The sequence below is a fragment of the Bos javanicus genome, chromosome 20 (assembly GCF_032452875.1).
Source record: "Bos javanicus breed banteng chromosome 20, ARS-OSU_banteng_1.0, whole genome shotgun sequence".
In the NCBI taxonomy this organism is placed as follows: domain Eukaryota; kingdom Metazoa; phylum Chordata; class Mammalia; order Artiodactyla; family Bovidae; genus Bos; species Bos javanicus.
In genome coordinates this window covers 23,126,047-23,144,774 of record NC_083887.1, presented here as the reverse complement: position 1 = coordinate 23,144,774, position 18,728 = coordinate 23,126,047, and the positions used below count along the sequence as shown (strand labels likewise).

The window sequence follows — 18,728 nt, the reverse complement described above, 5'->3', positions numbered from 1 at the left end:
TGGGGCTGGATCAATCGGCTTCACGCCTCAGTGACAAGACTCCAGGAGGGTGTGGGCACACGCAGGCCACAAGGCAGCACAGCACCTGTACTTTCCACGGGCAACCCGCTGAAAAATATCCAACGAGGGGTGAGATGCTGGGATTCTAGAAATCATCTTGTAAATCCAGAAAACTCATAAATGAATTTGCCATCTCCAAGTCTATTCTGTATTTATTAAGGCTGAGGTAGGGTATTGATTTTCTTCTAAATCCTGACCCATTATGTTAAATGAGGAATTCAGAAGCCACAGAACTCTCCAAAAGCACCAAGCTTACACAAAGCCTCAACACCAATAATGATAAAATTACCTTAAATATTATGTGTAATGACATCAAATGGTAGTGACCACACCCAGAAAAAATTTGAGTAAGAATTTATTACATTTACTTAAAGGATTAGAGCTGATATACGAGAGAACATTTAGTTATGTCAACATAAAAACAACAGCTGTGGTTACGATTTGCACATGCAATTCATTCTGCAAAAGTAAAAATACACACTACTCTTTCTAGACAAGCCTTCTATATGAAATTAGAGTAGGTCAAGGTAAAAGAGCAAGTGAACTTGAAAGGATTGCACTTATAATTAAATGGGACATAGCCAGGTATAAAGAGGAGACATAGCTGTATTGCAGTACTAGCAAATTGCACACTTATTTTTAGAGTATACTATTCAACATATATATATATACTAAGACTAAAGAAATGTCAAATATCCACCTTTAAATTATCCCTTTATTTCTGACATGTCACATTTTGATATTCATGTAATAGCATTTGAAATATGTAGTTATCATTGTCAAAGCTTATGTTTAAGGGATAAAAGGTCTGTAACATCTACCACTATTGGCCTCAAATGCACTTTCATCATGATCTATGAAGTGTAAAGAACTGGGTAATTAAGTTAAACTAACCTGCTTTAACTACAAAAAGCCTTTAAAAATTTAGGAACAAATATGTAACAAATGGGCTCATCCAGAGCCACCTTTTCATTTTTAATGCAATGTATATTAGAATATCATGTGAATACACATACAAGTAGAATATACAATGAAAAAAAAATAGATTAACTCCAAAGATCAGTATTTGGATTTGGAAAGTTTTGACTTGCATCTAAATTCTGCTTATAAATAGCCTGAAAGGAACTGCTATCAAGGACCAGTCTAAAGAACTAGGCTGTTAAGTTTGCTGGTTTAAAATTTCTTAAACCTAATATATTGCCATTGTATGGCTTCATATTCTTTTAGTTTACAAAAAAAGTGCAAAAAACTTTTTAAAGTAATCTTAGAGGGCAACAGAATCAAACACAACCTACAACAAAGTTATCCCAATATTTTTAAACAACTGAACTTTTAAGTTTTATGTAGCTTATTATGTTGACATTTTACCCATCTCAACAAACAGAAGTGTAAGGTACAGAAATTTGTTCTTGACACCAGAGGAAGAGATTGATGTGGAATATAATGGAATAGAGGAAGAGCTTTCCTACTTGATTTATAGTTAGTCAATACATGCCAGTTAACAGAAATATTTTAGGGAATGCTACTATATAATTATTCTACTTCTAAATTTATGTCATGATTATTTAACTACTTAACTATGTGAGCAGAAAAAAGACATCTTTTTAAAACTTGTTTGATTGATATTTATAGAGCTATTTTAGATGTTCTACTTCCAATGTGAATTTTCATAAATAAATGTTTTCACAATAAACTAGGGTCACTGGATGACTTCACATGTTAAAAAAAAAATCTCTCATCAAAGAAAAAGGCTGAACTTGAACAACTAGGTGAAGAGCACACGTGAACACAACACACGTGAATGACTCTGCCTTTTCCCTGTTTCTGCTCATGTGTTGGGTATATTCCCCAGCGATGAATGATCCATGTTAAAAAAAGGATTAAACTGTAAGGTTTTAGTAGGTTTGAAATCTGATAGTTTTCCAAGAGTTATTTAGCATCGTGCCTTTATGAAGGATGAGGGTAAGATATCAAAGACACCAGTAATGAATAATCAAATTACAGTAACAACAAATGTAACATATTCTTGATTATTATTTTAATCTTACAAGAGGGTAACTGCATCAAACTTTTGGATACTAGATATTTAATGAGTAATAAACCCACTATCTTAAACACAGTCTAATTTTCACATAAATTAACCTAATTTCTCTGCCGACCTAAAGTATAATTCACATGTATCAAAACAGATTCTTCTACAACATGCCTTATGAAAGTAATTTTGTACTTAGATCAAGTTTCATGACTGCTTTTCTCTTTTGGGGCAAAGACGTATATAAATATTTCCTGAATGAATTTTTGCACAGTATCCAAACATCCATTTAATATGCCTAAAGTGCTTTTGTGGTTAGAGGGCATTCACTCACTGCACCATGTTGTATGTTAAGTTTCAACATCAAATCTACTTATAATGATGTCCTTTCTTAAATAACTGTTCTCATTCCTTTAGATCGTGAGTTCACATTTTATAACTTCCCTCCCGCTATGTATAATCATTACACTAAAATGTTCTTCACAACACTGCTATTTGTTAGGAGGAAGGTCAGAGCTAAACATGGTTATAACAACATGACTACTTATTTTGAGGAAATAAAAAAAATGTAGTAGATATAAATTTGTTGACATTTAGCAAGACCAATCCTTTCCTGATAGGGACCAGCCTTTGATGGCCAACTTAAATGGTGGTGGTGCTATTACCTTGTAGAGTGTGAGTTTGGGGTCTGTCCCTACTTTTCCTCATAATTCTGACAGTCTACCAATCTCTTGTTGGTTTTGCCTAAAGAAGAACTGGATATATCAGAATATAGCATCTGCTCTGTCTCACAAAGAGCATATATGTGAAAGAACTCTGTGAAGTGTTAGGCAAGAATACAAAGGATAAAGCATAACAGGAAATCCACTGTGAACAATACTGATGAGAGAGTAATGAGTAGACTCACATCTCATCTGTAAATGTGCACTAAATTTCCTCAACCTTTTATTCTTCAATAACCTCTGCAAATATTTTCAGTTGCCCTGGCTTCTGTATCTTAAATATGGCAGAGAAACAAACTTACTTGATAGCAGTAGTCAATACATGATCTATTTCTTCTTACTCAGCCCCTGGTTTTAGCCCTGCCTCCTTGTCAAAGGTGGTGGGTAGAGGATAACATGAATGTGAAAGTGAGTTTAGCACTAAACTCTGGAGGCTCAATCACTTTCCCCCTGAAGAACAGAACATATGGGAAGAGGTTTAAAATATTCCTAAATCATCGTGTGGAACTAAGTTCCACCTACCTCAGGACTGGCAGACATTAAATACTATCTCTTCATTAAGTGCCTCTACAATAAGGGTATTTGCTAACTGTGATACTTACTAAGATCAATATGTACATTTTGGGGGTGGTGTTTTGTTTTGGTGAGTATCGCCCAAGTCCTATAACTTATTAGTCTGCTTTAGATACCTACTAGGGAAAAAAACAAACTCAATCTTGGCCTACTGAAAAACAGTGTATTAAGTCAAAACACATTTTAAGGTGAAGATATATTGTATAAAGTGCTTAATCAACCAAATTCTCTGATGTCTTAAAAAGAAGGGTCAATAAAGTTTATATACAGGTATAGAATGTTTGAGATAGTTTGTCATATTCATTCCTAGCTCTTATCCAGACACTCTGCTGAGTTTGTGAAGTGTATCTTCAAAGGCTGTCAATAACAATAGAAAGCAAATGTTTGAAAACTTACTTAATTATTGATTGTCTAATATTCAAAAATTGATATTTTTAGTTTGCTGTGTTAAAACAGAATTCCTTTTCTCCAGCAACTGGCAGTGTCACTACCAATGGAAGAGGACTAATATTTTACTTGTTGGTATGATTATAAATGACCTGAATTTTTTCTGGCAGACAACAAAAGCTGGGCTCGTATTAGCTGCATCATCTGGATTCTTTTTAAATTATGTTGTCAGCTAAAGTAGAGAGTCTAAGACCTTGCTCCTCTAATTTTTGTTAATTCTCTCCCTAAGATTTGATATTCAATGACTATTCTCATTAAAATCAGTATAGCTGTTTATGACTAGCTTTAATTTAAATACCCTCTGTTTTCTAGACAGCAAAACAAAAAGTTTCACTTTATAAATTTTAGATAAGCTTTGTTTTTCTTCAGTGCAAACATCCTGAAACAGCACAAAGTCAGTCAGCTATTCAGAGGATGAAGTCAGTTTATGTAGTGCTTAAAATTGAATCCCAGATATACTGGGATGGAAAAAGCCCATGTGGCAGGACAGTACATTCTTGTCCTTAAGGGCAAATGACCATCTTCAGCGAGTGAAGATCTGAAATCACAGATAAAGTATTTTTAGCTTTACTTTACAGGTACTTCTGAAGATGTAACAGGAACTGTCTTTCACTGAGGCATGTAGCCACCTCGTCTCACAGTCTGTGGTAAGTAACTTTTAGGCATTCCTTCATCAACTGCATCCTCCATCCCAACTGTTTCAAATCTCTCTACTTGTCCCTCAATGCCTGGACCAAAAGCATCCACTGCAGGAACTTCCTGAAACATTTTCATTTTCCCAGATCCATAGGGTTGTGAAATATGATCTGAAATCTGCTGCTGTTTAAGTCTAACAAAATCTTCTTCATTGACTGAGGAAACTTGCTGTGACCTTTCAAAATGCGAAATATCTGGACTGGTTTCATGTTGACTGCAGTTTTGCTTGAAATACCGCTGCCTGGGCAGAATGCCATCACTGCCATCTACATTATCTACCAGCTGTAAATCTTCTGGCCGTTCTTCAGAATCTAACAAGGGCTGGGTGGACTCAGATCTTGAGAAGACTTGGACTGATGGTACCTGGTGTCTATAGCCACTGTGAACCACTGTGGAATATTGGACAGTGCTTGAAGTGTTCTGTGCAGATTCATTTTCATCACTGCTGGAAATGCTTGGCCTAGAAGATGACATGCATGAAGACCCTCCAATACCACTACTGTGTCCTTCAGTATTAACTTTTTCTTTCTTGAATAGGTCCAAAGACTTTAGATCCTCTGGGAAAGGCTTTTTGTCATTTGCTTCTATTTCCACAACACTTACATCAGTGAAATTGCCATCTGGATACATTTGATCTTTTGAATTAAAATGCTAAGAAAGACAGAAAATGAATTATTACCTATGGTACACATTCATTTAGAAAATCTGAAATAATTATATCTAACATATTAGTTAAAGTCACAAAATGCATCTCTGAAACTTCTCAGTAACTTAATAGTGCAAAGATAATCTATATCACTAAGTCACTGCTAACTACTTGAATCATGGATTTTGTGAAATTTGTCTAGAAGGTAAGAATTAGACTGTATTTCCTCAGAATTCCAAATCAATATTGTTGGGGTGTTACGTTTTTATGAACTAACCAACTCAACGGACATAAATTTGAGCAAACCCCAGGAGACAGTGAAGGACAGGGAAGCCTAGTGTGCTGCAGTCCATGGGGTCGCAGAGAGTCGGATACGACTTAGGGACTGAACAACAGTAACAAAAGTCCAGAAGTAATATTTCATTCCTAGTCTAGGCAGCCTAGGATTAACTGGATAGAAGAATGAAGAAAACGTTAAGAAAAATCAAACTCAAGTTTCATAGGTTATGAAGGACTGTCAGAAGTAAAAAATACAAACAATCTTCCCTTTAAGGAAATTTAAGAAATTTATTATAGGCTTCCAGAAGTCATTTAATCATATTAAAATCACAGCCTTTAAATTTGATTTTAATATACAATCTAAAATGCTTAACATAGCTGTATTAAAACACTAGGCTTTCAACTTACAAGTTCAGTCAAATATTTTTAATGTATACTAAATAGAATTAGGAATATAAAGACAAATATGCTATGGTGATAATAAACTCCTAGAATATGCAAGTACTATTTTTAATTTTGACTAAAATTCTAATTTATGTACTATTTTATTTTCATTTACTTTTCAATTCAGCCCGATTATTTTTTGCTTAAACTCTACAAATATATCCCAATATGTGCGTGTATTCTAAGTAGTCAGAAACATTTTATCTTACCCTTGGAGGTGTGTGAGGTGACCACTGGGCAATATGACTCTTTGAAGGATCTGGAACATTAGGCCAGATGTGTTTTTTAATTCTGGAGAGGAAAGAAATACTGCTTATGGAGAACCGCTTGTAATAAACGTGATCATTTAAATCTTAAGAATAAAACCAACTAAACAAAAAATACCTACTGTACTCCAAAGCTAACAAAAACATTTTTCTTGTAACCAATAGAATAAAATACTATTTAAAAATGCATAAGGATCTGAATCTTTATCCTTAAAGAAAAACTGTTTGTTTATGACTAAAGCTGGTAATCAGTATTCAATTTTTTAAAATCTCTGAAATCAAATTCTGCAATAAAAACCACTTAAAAACTTTAGCCAGGGGTACAAAACATTGTGGCACACCTTCTCTGCAAAACAAAACCCCCAAAATGTTCAATTTCCAACCAAAATAATTCCGACAATGATAAATTATCACACTGGTATAAGATAAAATAATATGATTTTTCACAAGGAAGAAAAGGCTAACAGAAAAATAATTAATTCAAGATATCCTTCATCAAAAACCTATTTAAATATGTTTAATATAGTCCCGAGCACAACATCAGACGTTCACAAGTGTATATAAGTACACAGGAAATGAGTCATCTTGAGAATAAGTTCAAATAAAAAATAAAGATGAGTAGTAAGATCCTAACAGATTGTCCAGCAGGAACAACTATGAAATCTGGACATAACAGAAAAAGCAATAGAGTTAACAACCTAAATAAATTGACTAACCAAAAAAAAAGAATTCCTTGAAAGTCACCAATTACTGAAACAGACTGGAAAAGAAAACGTCAATAGCCCTATACTTATAAGAAATTCAATTTGTAATTAAAAATCTCCCTACAAAGAAAAGAGCAGCCCCAGACAGCTTCACTTGTGAATTCCATTAGACATTTAAAGAGGAAATAATACAAACCCTACACAAACTCTCCCAGAAAATTGAGGTAATATGTACTAATTAAGAGGGCATTCATTTGATGAGATAATCAGTATTACCCTGAATCCAAAATTAAACAATGACACCACAAAAAAAGGACAAGTCAATGCCACTTTTTAACATAAAAATACAAAAACTGTTAACACACCGAATCCTGCAAATTCCAAGGAATGCAAGATATAACATCTGAAAATCAATGATAAAATTCACCATATTTATAAAAGGAAAAAAAAAATCATAAGCTCATCTCGACAGATGCAGAAAAAGCATTTGACAGAATTAAATACCCATTCATGACAAAAACTCTTAGCAAAACAGAAATATAAGAACTTCCTCAACTTAGAGCTAATATAACATGCAATAGTGTTAAGAGTGAATGCTCTTTCCCCTAAGATTGGGAAGAATGGGAATATGCTGGCTCTTAACACTTCTATTCAACATTGTACTTACTGAAGGTCTTAGCCAGTAGAATAAGAAAAATAACTAAAAGTATAAAGACTGGAATAACCATCTTTACTTGCAGGCAGCATGACTGTATATGCAGAAAGTCCTATGGAATCTAAAAAGTGACTACAATAAATTTATCAAGATCTCAGTATATAAGATTAATATGCTTAAAAGGATCAATTTTCAATATACCAGCAATGAACAACTAGAAAATAAAAACATGTAAATTCCATTTATAATAGCATAAAAAAAAGTTAGGAAGGAATAAATTTAACACAGCCTGAAGACTGAGAAACATTGCAAAAGGAAACAAGAAATGTACCATGTTCATGTACTGAAAGATGTATGTGACTCATGAACATTTGAACTCATGTTCACACTGCATTTCCCCCTAAACTGATGTAGAGATTCAATAAAATTCCACTAAAAATTCTAACAGATTTTTAAAGGAAATTTATAAGCTGATAATTTTATATGAAAAGGCAAAGAAGCTAGAAAAAATAATTTTGGAAAAAAAAAAAAAAAACTGGAGGAATTCTGCCACCCAGTCTTATTGCAGAGCTATAATAAATCAAGACCATGTGGTATCAGCACCAACAGACATATAGACATATATAACAAAGGAACAGGGTTAAGAGTCCACAAATAGATCTAGACTTATAAGAATAATTGATTTTGGTACAGGCTGAAGACAATTCAACAGGAAAAGACAGTCTTTTTAATAAATAATGCTGGAATGACTAGATATCCATGGAAAAAATTCTTTGACTCTGACTTCACACCGTGCACAGAAATTTATTCTAAAAAGATCACAGCATAGGGTTAAAATCATTAAATTTCTAGAGGAAAACATAGGAGAACATATTTGTGACACTTGGTTAAGCAAAGATTTCATAAAAAGGACATAAAATCAACAACCATTAAAAAATAAAAACCCTAACAAAATGGACTTGATCAAAATTAAACACTTTTGCTTTTCTGAAGTCACAGTTAAGAAACCAAAAAGGCAAGCCACAGTCCAGAATTTGCAAAACATTTGTGACAAAAAGTTTGTAACAAGATATATAAAGAACTCTTAAAGCACAATATGAACAAATCACCCAATTTAAAAATGGGCAGAAGATTTCAAGACATATCACAAAAGAAGATGTAAGGTAGCACATGAAAATATCTATTACTAGTCCTCAGGGAAACAGAAGTTACAGTCACACTGAGATAGCACTATAAACCCCTGAGAAAGAATGGTTAAAATTAAAAACCTTGACAGTACCAAGAACTGGGGATGATATCGAGCAAATGGAACTTTTCACATTGCTGGTGGGAATACAAGATGATATGGCCACTTTGAAAAACAGTTTGACAGTTTCTTATAAAGTTAAATATGCATCCAGTAATCCTGGATTATATGATCCAGCAATCCCACAGCTAAATATTGACTCAAGATAAATGATAATCTATGCCTACACAAAGATATGTATGTGAATGCTCATAATAGCCAAAAATCAAAGAAACAACTTAAATTTTCATAACAGATGTATGGGTTAACAAATTTTGATCTTTCCATACTATAGAATACTATTCAGGAATAAAAAGAAGAAAAATATTAGTATATGCAACAATATGGATAAATCTCAAAAAAGTCAAGTGAAAGACATCATACACAAAAAATTACATGCTACTTGATTCCTATATATGTGAAATCCTAGAAAAGGCAAAAATACGACCACACATGGTTGACTGCTGGGGCCAGGGGCTAAGGGAGAGGACAGACTACAAAACAGAAAGAGGAAGTTTCCAGGGTGATGGAAATGTTCTCCATCCTAAGTGTGGTGGTAGTTAAATATCTACATACAGCTACAAAAATTCATCAAACTGTTCACTTCAAATGGATGAATTTCACTTAATGTAAATTATAGGTCAACAGAAGTGGGGGAAAATGCAAAAATATGAACAAGGGTACTTACAGGTCTCGCTTATTAAAGCAGAATAAAACTCCCAAAAGGGTTGTCAATAGGAATGCTAAGCAAACAGGTACAACAATAGCTTCAATTTCTCCTTGAGCTAAAAAACAAAAAGTGGAAAGAAGGAAAATAATTGTTGACACATATGCTACGGACAAATAATGCAACTTTCCAACCAGATTACTGTTGAAAAGATGAAATACCATCCTTTTTTTTCTTTTTACAACCTTTTCAAACTTACAGGTGTTTCTCTCTTCCCACCCCTCTCCCTTGGTAAATCATACCCTAGTTGCTTATGCCTTAGGTCATGGTAACCTGACCACAAAGTATACATAAAATAGAAGTTGGCTGGGGGAATAAATGGATTAGTTCAGTTTATTGGATAAATAATATACCTGGTAAGAGTTTTCAAACCTAACTATTTATTACATTTATCATCTGCACTCAGCAGAATCTTAGCAAAACTTACTTTTGAGTTCTAGGAGCAAAATTGGAAAAGCTCTAAATGATTTCAATAACTGAACTACAAATGTAACTTTCTATAAGGAATAAAAATGTAAAATTCAGGTAAAATTTTTAATTGTTATTTACTGATATAGGGTAAGAATTTTAGGAGAACCTTAACAGGCACAAGGAGTGGCAGAAGTAAGAATATCATCATCTAAAAAGCAGCAAGCCTCAGATTCCTAAATACCCTCTTTGAATCTGAAAGAGAGCTTAGTAATCAAATGAACCGCTAATTGGGAGAATTTATATTAGAGATTTTTTAATGATTTGGTTGTTTCTGGTAAACTCCTCCAACCCTCCTTCAATTAGTCTTTTACAGGAGAAATGTATCCAAGTAGTACGACAGCTACACATTACTCAGTCTTACGTTCCCACCACACATATCCCTTTGTAAGTAACTTTACATTCTGTGAAGCATAACAGGAACTGAGCAATCAGAGGAATAAACTATAGGTTGGAGAATATTAATTCCTGAATGTGAAGATTCTCATGCACACGACACATCAAATCCAGGCAGACCTGTCCTTTACTGGTGCTGAACTTCCTTCTCAGCTGCCACGCCTTGGGCCTTTCGCTCACGGTGCTCCAGGATGCCTCCTTCTTCCTATCTGTCCACATCTTAACTTCAAAGCTCAAGTGCTGTCTTCTCCACAAAAATCTTTGAAGGTGAAACTTCCAACTACCAGTATCTTTAAATTCTTGCTCTATTTACTAGCAGCATGGCTCAAATGGCTCTCTGTATTGTTTACTTATACTTTATTTCTTCAACTAAGCTATATGGTCCTTGAGGGCAAAGTCAAAGCCATGTGAAGTAGGTATAATGGATCCATAAAACAATAGGTCAGAGGGAAAAGTGGATGAAGCAATATTAAGTATGATCTCAGTTTTGGGAAAAAATGTATGCATAGAAAAGACTAGGAGGATATATAAATATGTTAGAAGATTATTTTGGATGAGGGATTAGGAGTGATTTTTCTTCGTCTTTGTATTTTACTTTATTGTCTAAATTCCTTATAATGAACACTACTTTTGTTAACAGCATACATTTTTAAAGTTAATTACTTTTATTTTTCTAAAGATCATGGCACAAAGTTTTATTTCAAATATTACAGGTATGCCCCCACTTTAAGAAAGTTCCCATTTTACCACTTCACTTTCACAAAAGACTTACACTAATATACTAAAAAGCGTTTTTCATAAATTACATTGTTTTTGCTAACAAAAATAAATTTATAAAAAAAGCTTGTTACTGTATTTAATGTAGGTCTTTCATGAAAATGAAATGGCATAATGCAAACTTGCAAAAGGTGAGAGATACTCTGCTCTAAACCATTTTGGCTTATAAAAGGTTTCAGAGGAATGCTCAACTTCTGGTTAGAGGTGGAAACCTATATTTGTTACATATATATTCTACAACCATGTCACCACAAATCTTATCCCATAGACTATATTCATTATTGGCCATCACAGAAAAGCTCAGGATCTTTCAATATCTATCTTATGTAGTAGTCACTTATCCACTTACCTGCTCATGCAGCAAACATTCAACCAACAAGGAATATGGAGCTTACTATTTATCATTCACTGTGTTGGTGCTTGGATATGACAAAAACAATTACAATAAAATAAGGTAATTTAATAATGATTCAAAATGTAGTAGTTACAGGAAAGAATGCATTTTAAGTCTGCTGTAGGAGGCCACTGCTGCTGCTGCTAAGTCACTTCAGTCGTGTCCGACTCTGTGCAACCCCATAGACGGCAGCCCACCAGGCTCTGCCATCCCTGGGATTCGCCAAGCAAGAACACTGGAGTGGGTTGCCATTTCCTTCTCCAATGCATGAAAGTGAAAAGTGAAAGGGAAGTTGCTCAGTCGTGTCTGATTCTAAGTGACCCCATGGACTGCAGTCCACCAGGCTCTTCCGTCCATGGGATTTTCCAGGCAAGAGTACTGGAGTGGGGTGCCATTGCTTTCTCCGAGGGAGGCCACAGGAATAGCCAGAACAAGAAAAGGTATAGGGGAATGTACTGGGAAAAGACATAAAGGCGGGGAAAATGAAGTTTAGGGTCAAAGAAAGAGATTATAAAAGGGCATGCACAAGCAGTATTTGAAAGCATGAGCAACTGAACTTTAGTTTATGTAAGTGAAAAAAAGAGATGAAGACATTTACTACAACTAACCCTAAACTTCTGGGTTTGGCAAAGAGCTGTGACATGGAACAAAGAAACCTGTTTGGGAAGAGCAGAGAGGGTGGCTGAAGTCTTAAACAGGGACTCTGAAATGGAAGATAAGAAAACAGTGCCAAGAACAGAGCTCTGGAGAATACAGAACATTTAAAAGAGCAGAAAAGGAGACCAAGAAAAAAGTACCACACGAGGAGGAGACTCAGGAGAGTGCTATTAGAAAAATAAACCAAGGGAAGAGACTGTTTCAAGGATGAACAGGCCAATAGGAAGGATCAAATGTTGGCAAGTGTAGGGAAAGAAGATGACTAAAAAGCATGCACTGGACAGGACGAATAAGAGGTCTTCCACGTGTGACAGCAGAGAGGCTTCAGTGGAGTGGTAGGTGGGTGGGAATCTGGTTTCAGCAGGTTAAAAACTGAGCTGGAGGTACGGAAATGAGACTGCAAGCATGGATTAGTCTTTACAGCCTGTGTGTTAGGTGCTCAGTCGTGTCCAACTCTTTGCCATGGACTGTAGCCCGCCAGGCTCCTCTGTCCATGGAATTCTCCAGGCAACCTGCCCATTAAAGGAAGAACAAGAGAAGAGACTATACCCAAGTTTTTTAAAATAGTTGAAATACAACTTTATCCTGATTCTAAATAAAAAGGAGTGGGAATGACAGTAACAAACAAGATTCCACCTCTCAATATAGTCACGTGACTACAGCAGTCTTATATTTGAAACTCAAGGAGGAAACAACTGTGTTCCAAAACGCCTAAATACACAGGTCCAAAAAATGAAGCTTTTTTTTTAAACAGCCACATTCATTCCAAAGCCCATCCATCTCCTTCAGCAACAAAGATTAAGCACATGTTCTGCTTAGCTACGTAATAAAGTGGCAAACACGCTGCACCAGTGACGTTACAGGACAGCTGCCTATATAACTAGACTTCCGACGCTGGGCCCAGCTTCACTTTCTCACAGGTCAGCACTTTCATCTGGGAGAGCAGTCGCGTGAGCAACCTCTAAATCGCGCTTGTACTGTGCTGCCAAGGCTGGGTCCATGACCACCGCTGGCGGGGCAAGAGCAGGCATGGTGACAAACTCCAAGTTGGTGTCTCCGATCAATTATCTAGCAAGCCAGAGGAAGGGCTTTTCAAAGTTGTAGTTACTTTTGGCAGAAATGTCATAGTACTGAAGATTCTTCTTTCGGTGGAAGACAACTGACTTTGCCTTAACCTTCTGTCCTTAATATCCAGTTTGTTGCCACACACACAACTGGGATGTTCTCACACACACATACCAGATCTCTATGCCAGCTAGGCACATTCTTGTAAGTAACTCTTGATGTTACATCAAACATTATAATGGCACACTGACCCTGTATATAATAGCCATCTCTCAGTCCACCAAATTTCTCCTGACCAGCTATATCCCATACACTGAACTTAATCAGTCCTCTGTTGGTATGGAACACAAGATGATGGACCTCAACACCCAAGGTAGCTATATACGTCTCAAATTCACCAGTCAGATGACGTTTCACGAATGTAGTTTTTCCAGTACCACCATCACCAACCAATACAGGTTTGAACTTGGGGTTCTCCTTGGGCAGCCAACGCGATGCTACTTCCAGAAGCGTCTCCATGCCTGTCTGACTAAGTGAGACCATACCCAAGTTTTGCCAGTGAAAAAAATGAACCCATTTAGAAAGATAAACAAATTATTTTGGGATTTATAGAGTACAGGTGAAATTAGAAGCAGTTGAAGGAACAACAGCAAAGTATGGAAAAAATTTTCTGTAGTTTAAAGAAATAACCAAACAACAAAACAAAAATTTTATGAACACATCATTTATATGAATCCAAAGAGAAGGCGATGGCACCCCACTCCAGTACTCTTGCCTGGAAAATCCCATGGGCGGAGGAGCCTGGTAGGCTGCAGTCCATGGGGTCGCTGAGGGTCAGACACAACTGAGCGACTTCCCTTTCACTTTTCACTTTCATGCACTGGAGAAGGAAATGGCAACCCACTCCAGTGTTCTTGCCTGGAGAATCCCAGGGACAGGGGAGCCTGGTGGGCTGCCGACTATGGGGTTGCACAGAGTCGGACACGACTCAAGTGACTTAGCAGCAAAGATGCACTTTAAACAAAATTTTAGCATGTAAGTTAAGCCCATTTTTAGTGTTATTAAATTTTTAAAAGAAAAGACAAAAAAGGAAAACTCAAGCATGATTATTCCTTACCAAACTTTGGTGTAGTAAAAGTGAATTCTGGACCATCCTTTCCACCTTCATCTGTGTAGGCTGCCATTCGTACCATGTACAGAGTGTCACTAGTCAAAGAGGACAGTGTGTATTCTGTGTGGGAAGAATCCACATTCACAGCTGGAAGAAAGCAGTAAGTGCACTTTAACCAACTACTCTTGCATGGTTTGGCCTATATTTGACATTGGGAGAGTACGAAAAAGGAATCAAACCATATTTCACTAGAAAACAATGTATTTTTAGTAGGATCATGAAGGCAACCATAAAGAATATTTTCACGTATCTCTTTTCTGAGCATAAAATGCTACATTAAGATGTAAAAAACACAAGACGACTTAAATTAGTATTTAAAAGCCTAAGAAAAAACACCTGATTCTTAATAACTGATATAGCTTTATTACCGATTTCATTTCCAATGACGGTTCTATAAAATATAGTATAATTTCTGATAAATCCATTCTGAACATCAATAGGAAGGTGGTCCCACTCTAAGACAGCTTCATTTTTCCCCACTTTTTTTGTCCGAACAGTAGGTCCTCTGGAAGGTGCTGAAACAGAATAAGGTATTTACTAACTGAAAAGCATAAGAATTTAGTAAACCATTAGAACTTGGTAAAATTTCATTATCATGGAATTATTTGAACATAATGAGACATACCCTTATTTAAAAAGCAAAAATGTCTTTGTCAGTACAAAATGCAATGGTTTTTCAAAGAAAGTAGGGCCGGACTTACCAGCTTGTTTAAGGTATGCCTTTATATGCTCGGGGCTTCCTGGTCCATCATCATATACTGGAGTAACTGTTATCAAGTAACATTTGCTCTCTACTAGGTTTCCTAAAGTAAGAATAGTAGATTAAGTAGATTAAGATTTTCTTCCTTATAATGAAAAAAAAAATAACTCTATTGCTTAGTTTTACATTATAGTTTCATGACCACTGAATTTTCTTTTATTTATTCATTTATGTTTTTAAAATTGAAGTACAGTTGATATACAATGTTAATTTCAGGTATACTAAATAATAATTTGACATCTGCTTACATTATGAAATGATTACCACTGAACTTTCTTTTAAAACTACAACTTTTTAAGTAAACATTGCCTTTTGTGTACTAGATTCAAGTTTAACAGAGTAAATATTTATGAAAATAAAAGGTTATTTTTATTCACTTACTGGCAATAAATATTTATACTGTCAATAAAAGTAACAAATGACTGCATTTATATTCAGGATTTATCAAATGGGTCTTTCTTATAGTTTGACAATTGTTGTACATTTTACCTAATTGAGAACTGCCTATGAGCAAGATGTCACTAATCAGAGCTAGGGAAAGCACAAATGGCTGTGGTTGGACCGGTGACTGGGGAAAAAGAGAATTAAGTATTATTTCCCACAACAACAGAATTTTAAAAGAAAAAATTATCTTAAATACTTCCTTTCTTTATAATCTTTCCAAATTTACAAAGTAATCTGTCTTTAGCACACAACAACAAAAAAATGTATTTTTGTTTATAAACTGCAGTTTACACCTTCAACAGGAACTTACATTTCCTTAACTGTTTATTCATGAAGTTATATATGCTTCTTTGTCTTCATAAACAGAGTCATTTTCTTAATGATTCAATATTATCAGGAAGATAATTTTTATATTCTGCTTATACAGTGATGTTTTACCAGGCCTACTGAGCTCTGTGGGAATACATGCACAAACTGAAGGTCTCCAGAGCCTTTGCTCTATTGTCCAGCTACTGTCCAGCTAGGGCTTCCCAGGTGGCACCAGCGGTAAAGAATCTGCCTGCCAGTGCAGGAGATGCAAGAGATGGGGGTTCAGTCCCAGGGTGGGGAAGAGCTGGAGGAGGAAATGGCAACCCACCCTGGAGAATTCCATGGATAGAGGAGCCTGGTGTGCTACAGTCCAGGAGGTCGCAGAGTCCGACATGACTGAGCATGTATGCCATCCATGGTCCAGTTATTAGCAATCTATTTCCTCTCTAGCTCTACTTTGCTTTTACTTGGACAAGACTGATAAACTAGACAAGTGGGATTAGTAAAATTATACGTTAAATAATGGGTTGCTGCTGCTGCTGCTAAGTCGCTTCAGTCGTGTCCGACTCTGTGCGACCCCACAGATGGAAGCCCACCAGGCTCCCCGTCCCTGGGATTCTCCAGGCAAGAACACTGGAGTGGGTTGCCATTTCCTTCTCCAATGCGTGAAAGTGAAAAGTGAAAGGGAAGTCGCTCAGTTGTGTCCGGCTCTTAGCGACCCCATGGACTGCAGCCTACCAGGCTCTGCCGTTTCATGGGATTTTCCAGGCAAGAGTACTGGAGTGGGGTGCCATTGCCTTCTTCAAAATAATGGGTTAATGAGGGCCAAACAGCCTATGTTATGAATAAAGCTGTTTATGGCTATATATAAACAGTATATTTTTAACACCTTTCCTGTGGCTAAATGCAAATGGTAGCTAAATTCTAATGGTTATCCTCTTTACACACATACAAACTGAGTGCTTTGTTTTCTTTTTAAAGTTGTTCTATCACTTTAAAGCTACTTGAAAAGTAGTAACTTGCAATGAGAGCAATCCATACTGGAGCGCTTACTTTCTGTCCTTCATCAGTACTTCCAGTTTAAAAGACAAGAAAATCTAAGTTCTGATTCTGCTTCCCTTGTTCAACAGCTATAAAAAGTTAACAAGCCATCCATATGCTCAGGGAAATTTTTCTCATTAAAGGATGAAGTTAAATCAGGTATAGAGAACATACTAGTTAGGAGCAGAGATTGGATTACCTTGTGTTTTTCTTACTTTACAGTTTTGTGAGAATTCCTTTGATGATCAAAACAACAGGAGAGTATTGCAAGAAGATAGTATTAACCCCGCTTAGCATTGGAGAAGGAAATGGCAACCCACTCCAGTATTCTTGCCTGGAGAATCCCAGGGATGGGGAGCCTGGTGGGCTTACGTCTATGGGGTCGCACAGAGTCGGACACGACTGAAGAGACTTAGCAGCAGTAGCAGTCCATAGACAGACCCTGCAGTTCAGTGAGGTTAATAAGTGTGACTTGCTGAGAGTCTCAAATCTAGTAAACAAGAGTTAACTAGTAAGTAACAATGATAAACTGGAAGTCTTTTCAGTGGACCACAAAGCCTACAAAGCAGAAAAGAATAAGTACAAGAAAAATCTGTCTAAAGAACTAGAGAAGACATCGACTTAAGTGTTTCTAGCAAGATATACCTCTTAAATAGGTGCGATGTACAGCACCATCTTCTTGTTGCCAGTCTGGGATACAGGGCGATTTATCAGATAACACACACCACTCAAGTATGTATCTGTTTACAGATTCGTTTGGAGCAGTCCATTCTACCCAAAGCACGTTATCTTTGGGAAATGCTTTAAGATCGGTTATGGGGTGAGTAGCTTTAAAAAAAAACAAAGTATGAATACTGATATGATAAATGAACATTTAAAACTCTGAAGTTCCAACATTTTACATTCATTTTTATAACCATGTGATCTATCTTGCTATCACGTTTTCGTAGCACATAAGATTAAACTGTATTTACATGAATAAAAGCACTAATTTATAAACAGTCAATTTATTTTCAAACGTTAATTCCTTTCCCAAAATTCTGCAAGTATTTTGTGTATATAAGTTGCATTTTCTTCTTCTTTGAAAGCTCCAGATAAAGTTACAGAAAAACAATATATTTAAGTTAAATGTATATAATAGGTTCCTCAAACCTAAAAAATATATTTTTTTAAAAAGACAATCATAAAATGCTTAAACGAACTAAGTAGCTTAGTGCAAAGTTTAAGTGAACCACAAAATGATGGAACAGTTTGGCTGCTGATTGATTTCTAAAAATTTAACCACCATAGATACTGAGAACATAGTCTCAGGATACTGATGTTTTTACAGGAGTCCTGTCCATACCTAACTACCCTTTACCATTCGTAAGTGAGGCTCCATCTTAGGGACAAACCTTGAAAATCCCAGGCAGGGATAGTTAAAACAGACGCGTCTGATTTGCCAACAAGATTTCTTGCTGTCAGAGTTGCTACGTAGCGATCATTTGTGAGGTTTACTGTCAGTTTTGTGTCTTTAACTGTGTAATTTTGTGAATGTGATTTCCACTTTGTGAGAGTCACTTCATAATCCAAAATTTTTCCATTAGCTTCAAAAGGAGGCAATGTCTGTAATAAAACAATTTACTTTTAAAACATATTTCATAAATCTTGAATAAAGGTAATGTTTTTCTTCATGTTCACAAATTCTATTATGTCAAATCTCTGAATATT

At 35.8% G+C, this 18,728-nt stretch overlaps 1 protein-coding gene and 1 pseudogene across 3 annotated transcripts in view; both read right to left on the bottom strand.

Moving 5' to 3' along the window:
- Positions 1-757: 757 nt before the first annotated feature.
- Positions 758-18,728, bottom strand: part of IL6ST (interleukin 6 cytokine family signal transducer) — a 61,357-nt gene continuing 43,386 nt past the window's right edge. For all 3 annotated transcript variants that reach the window (XM_061393497.1, XM_061393498.1, XM_061393495.1), the window contains 8 exons: positions 18,413-18,623; positions 17,664-17,846; positions 15,166-15,267; positions 14,833-14,979; positions 14,411-14,551; positions 9,498-9,594; positions 6,109-6,190; positions 758-5,181 (listed from right to left, as the gene is read on the bottom strand). In XM_061393497.1, the coding sequence (XP_061249481.1) occupies positions 4,444-5,181; positions 6,109-6,190; positions 9,498-9,594; positions 14,411-14,551; positions 14,833-14,979; positions 15,166-15,267; positions 17,664-17,846; positions 18,413-18,623 (1,701 nt within the window). In that variant the 3' untranslated portion in view covers positions 758-4,443. The remainder of the gene's footprint in view (positions 5,182-6,108; positions 6,191-9,497; positions 9,595-14,410; positions 14,552-14,832; positions 14,980-15,165; positions 15,268-17,663; positions 17,847-18,412; positions 18,624-18,728) is intronic.
- Positions 9,601-14,402, bottom strand: LOC133233568 (GTP-binding nuclear protein Ran-like; annotated as a pseudogene).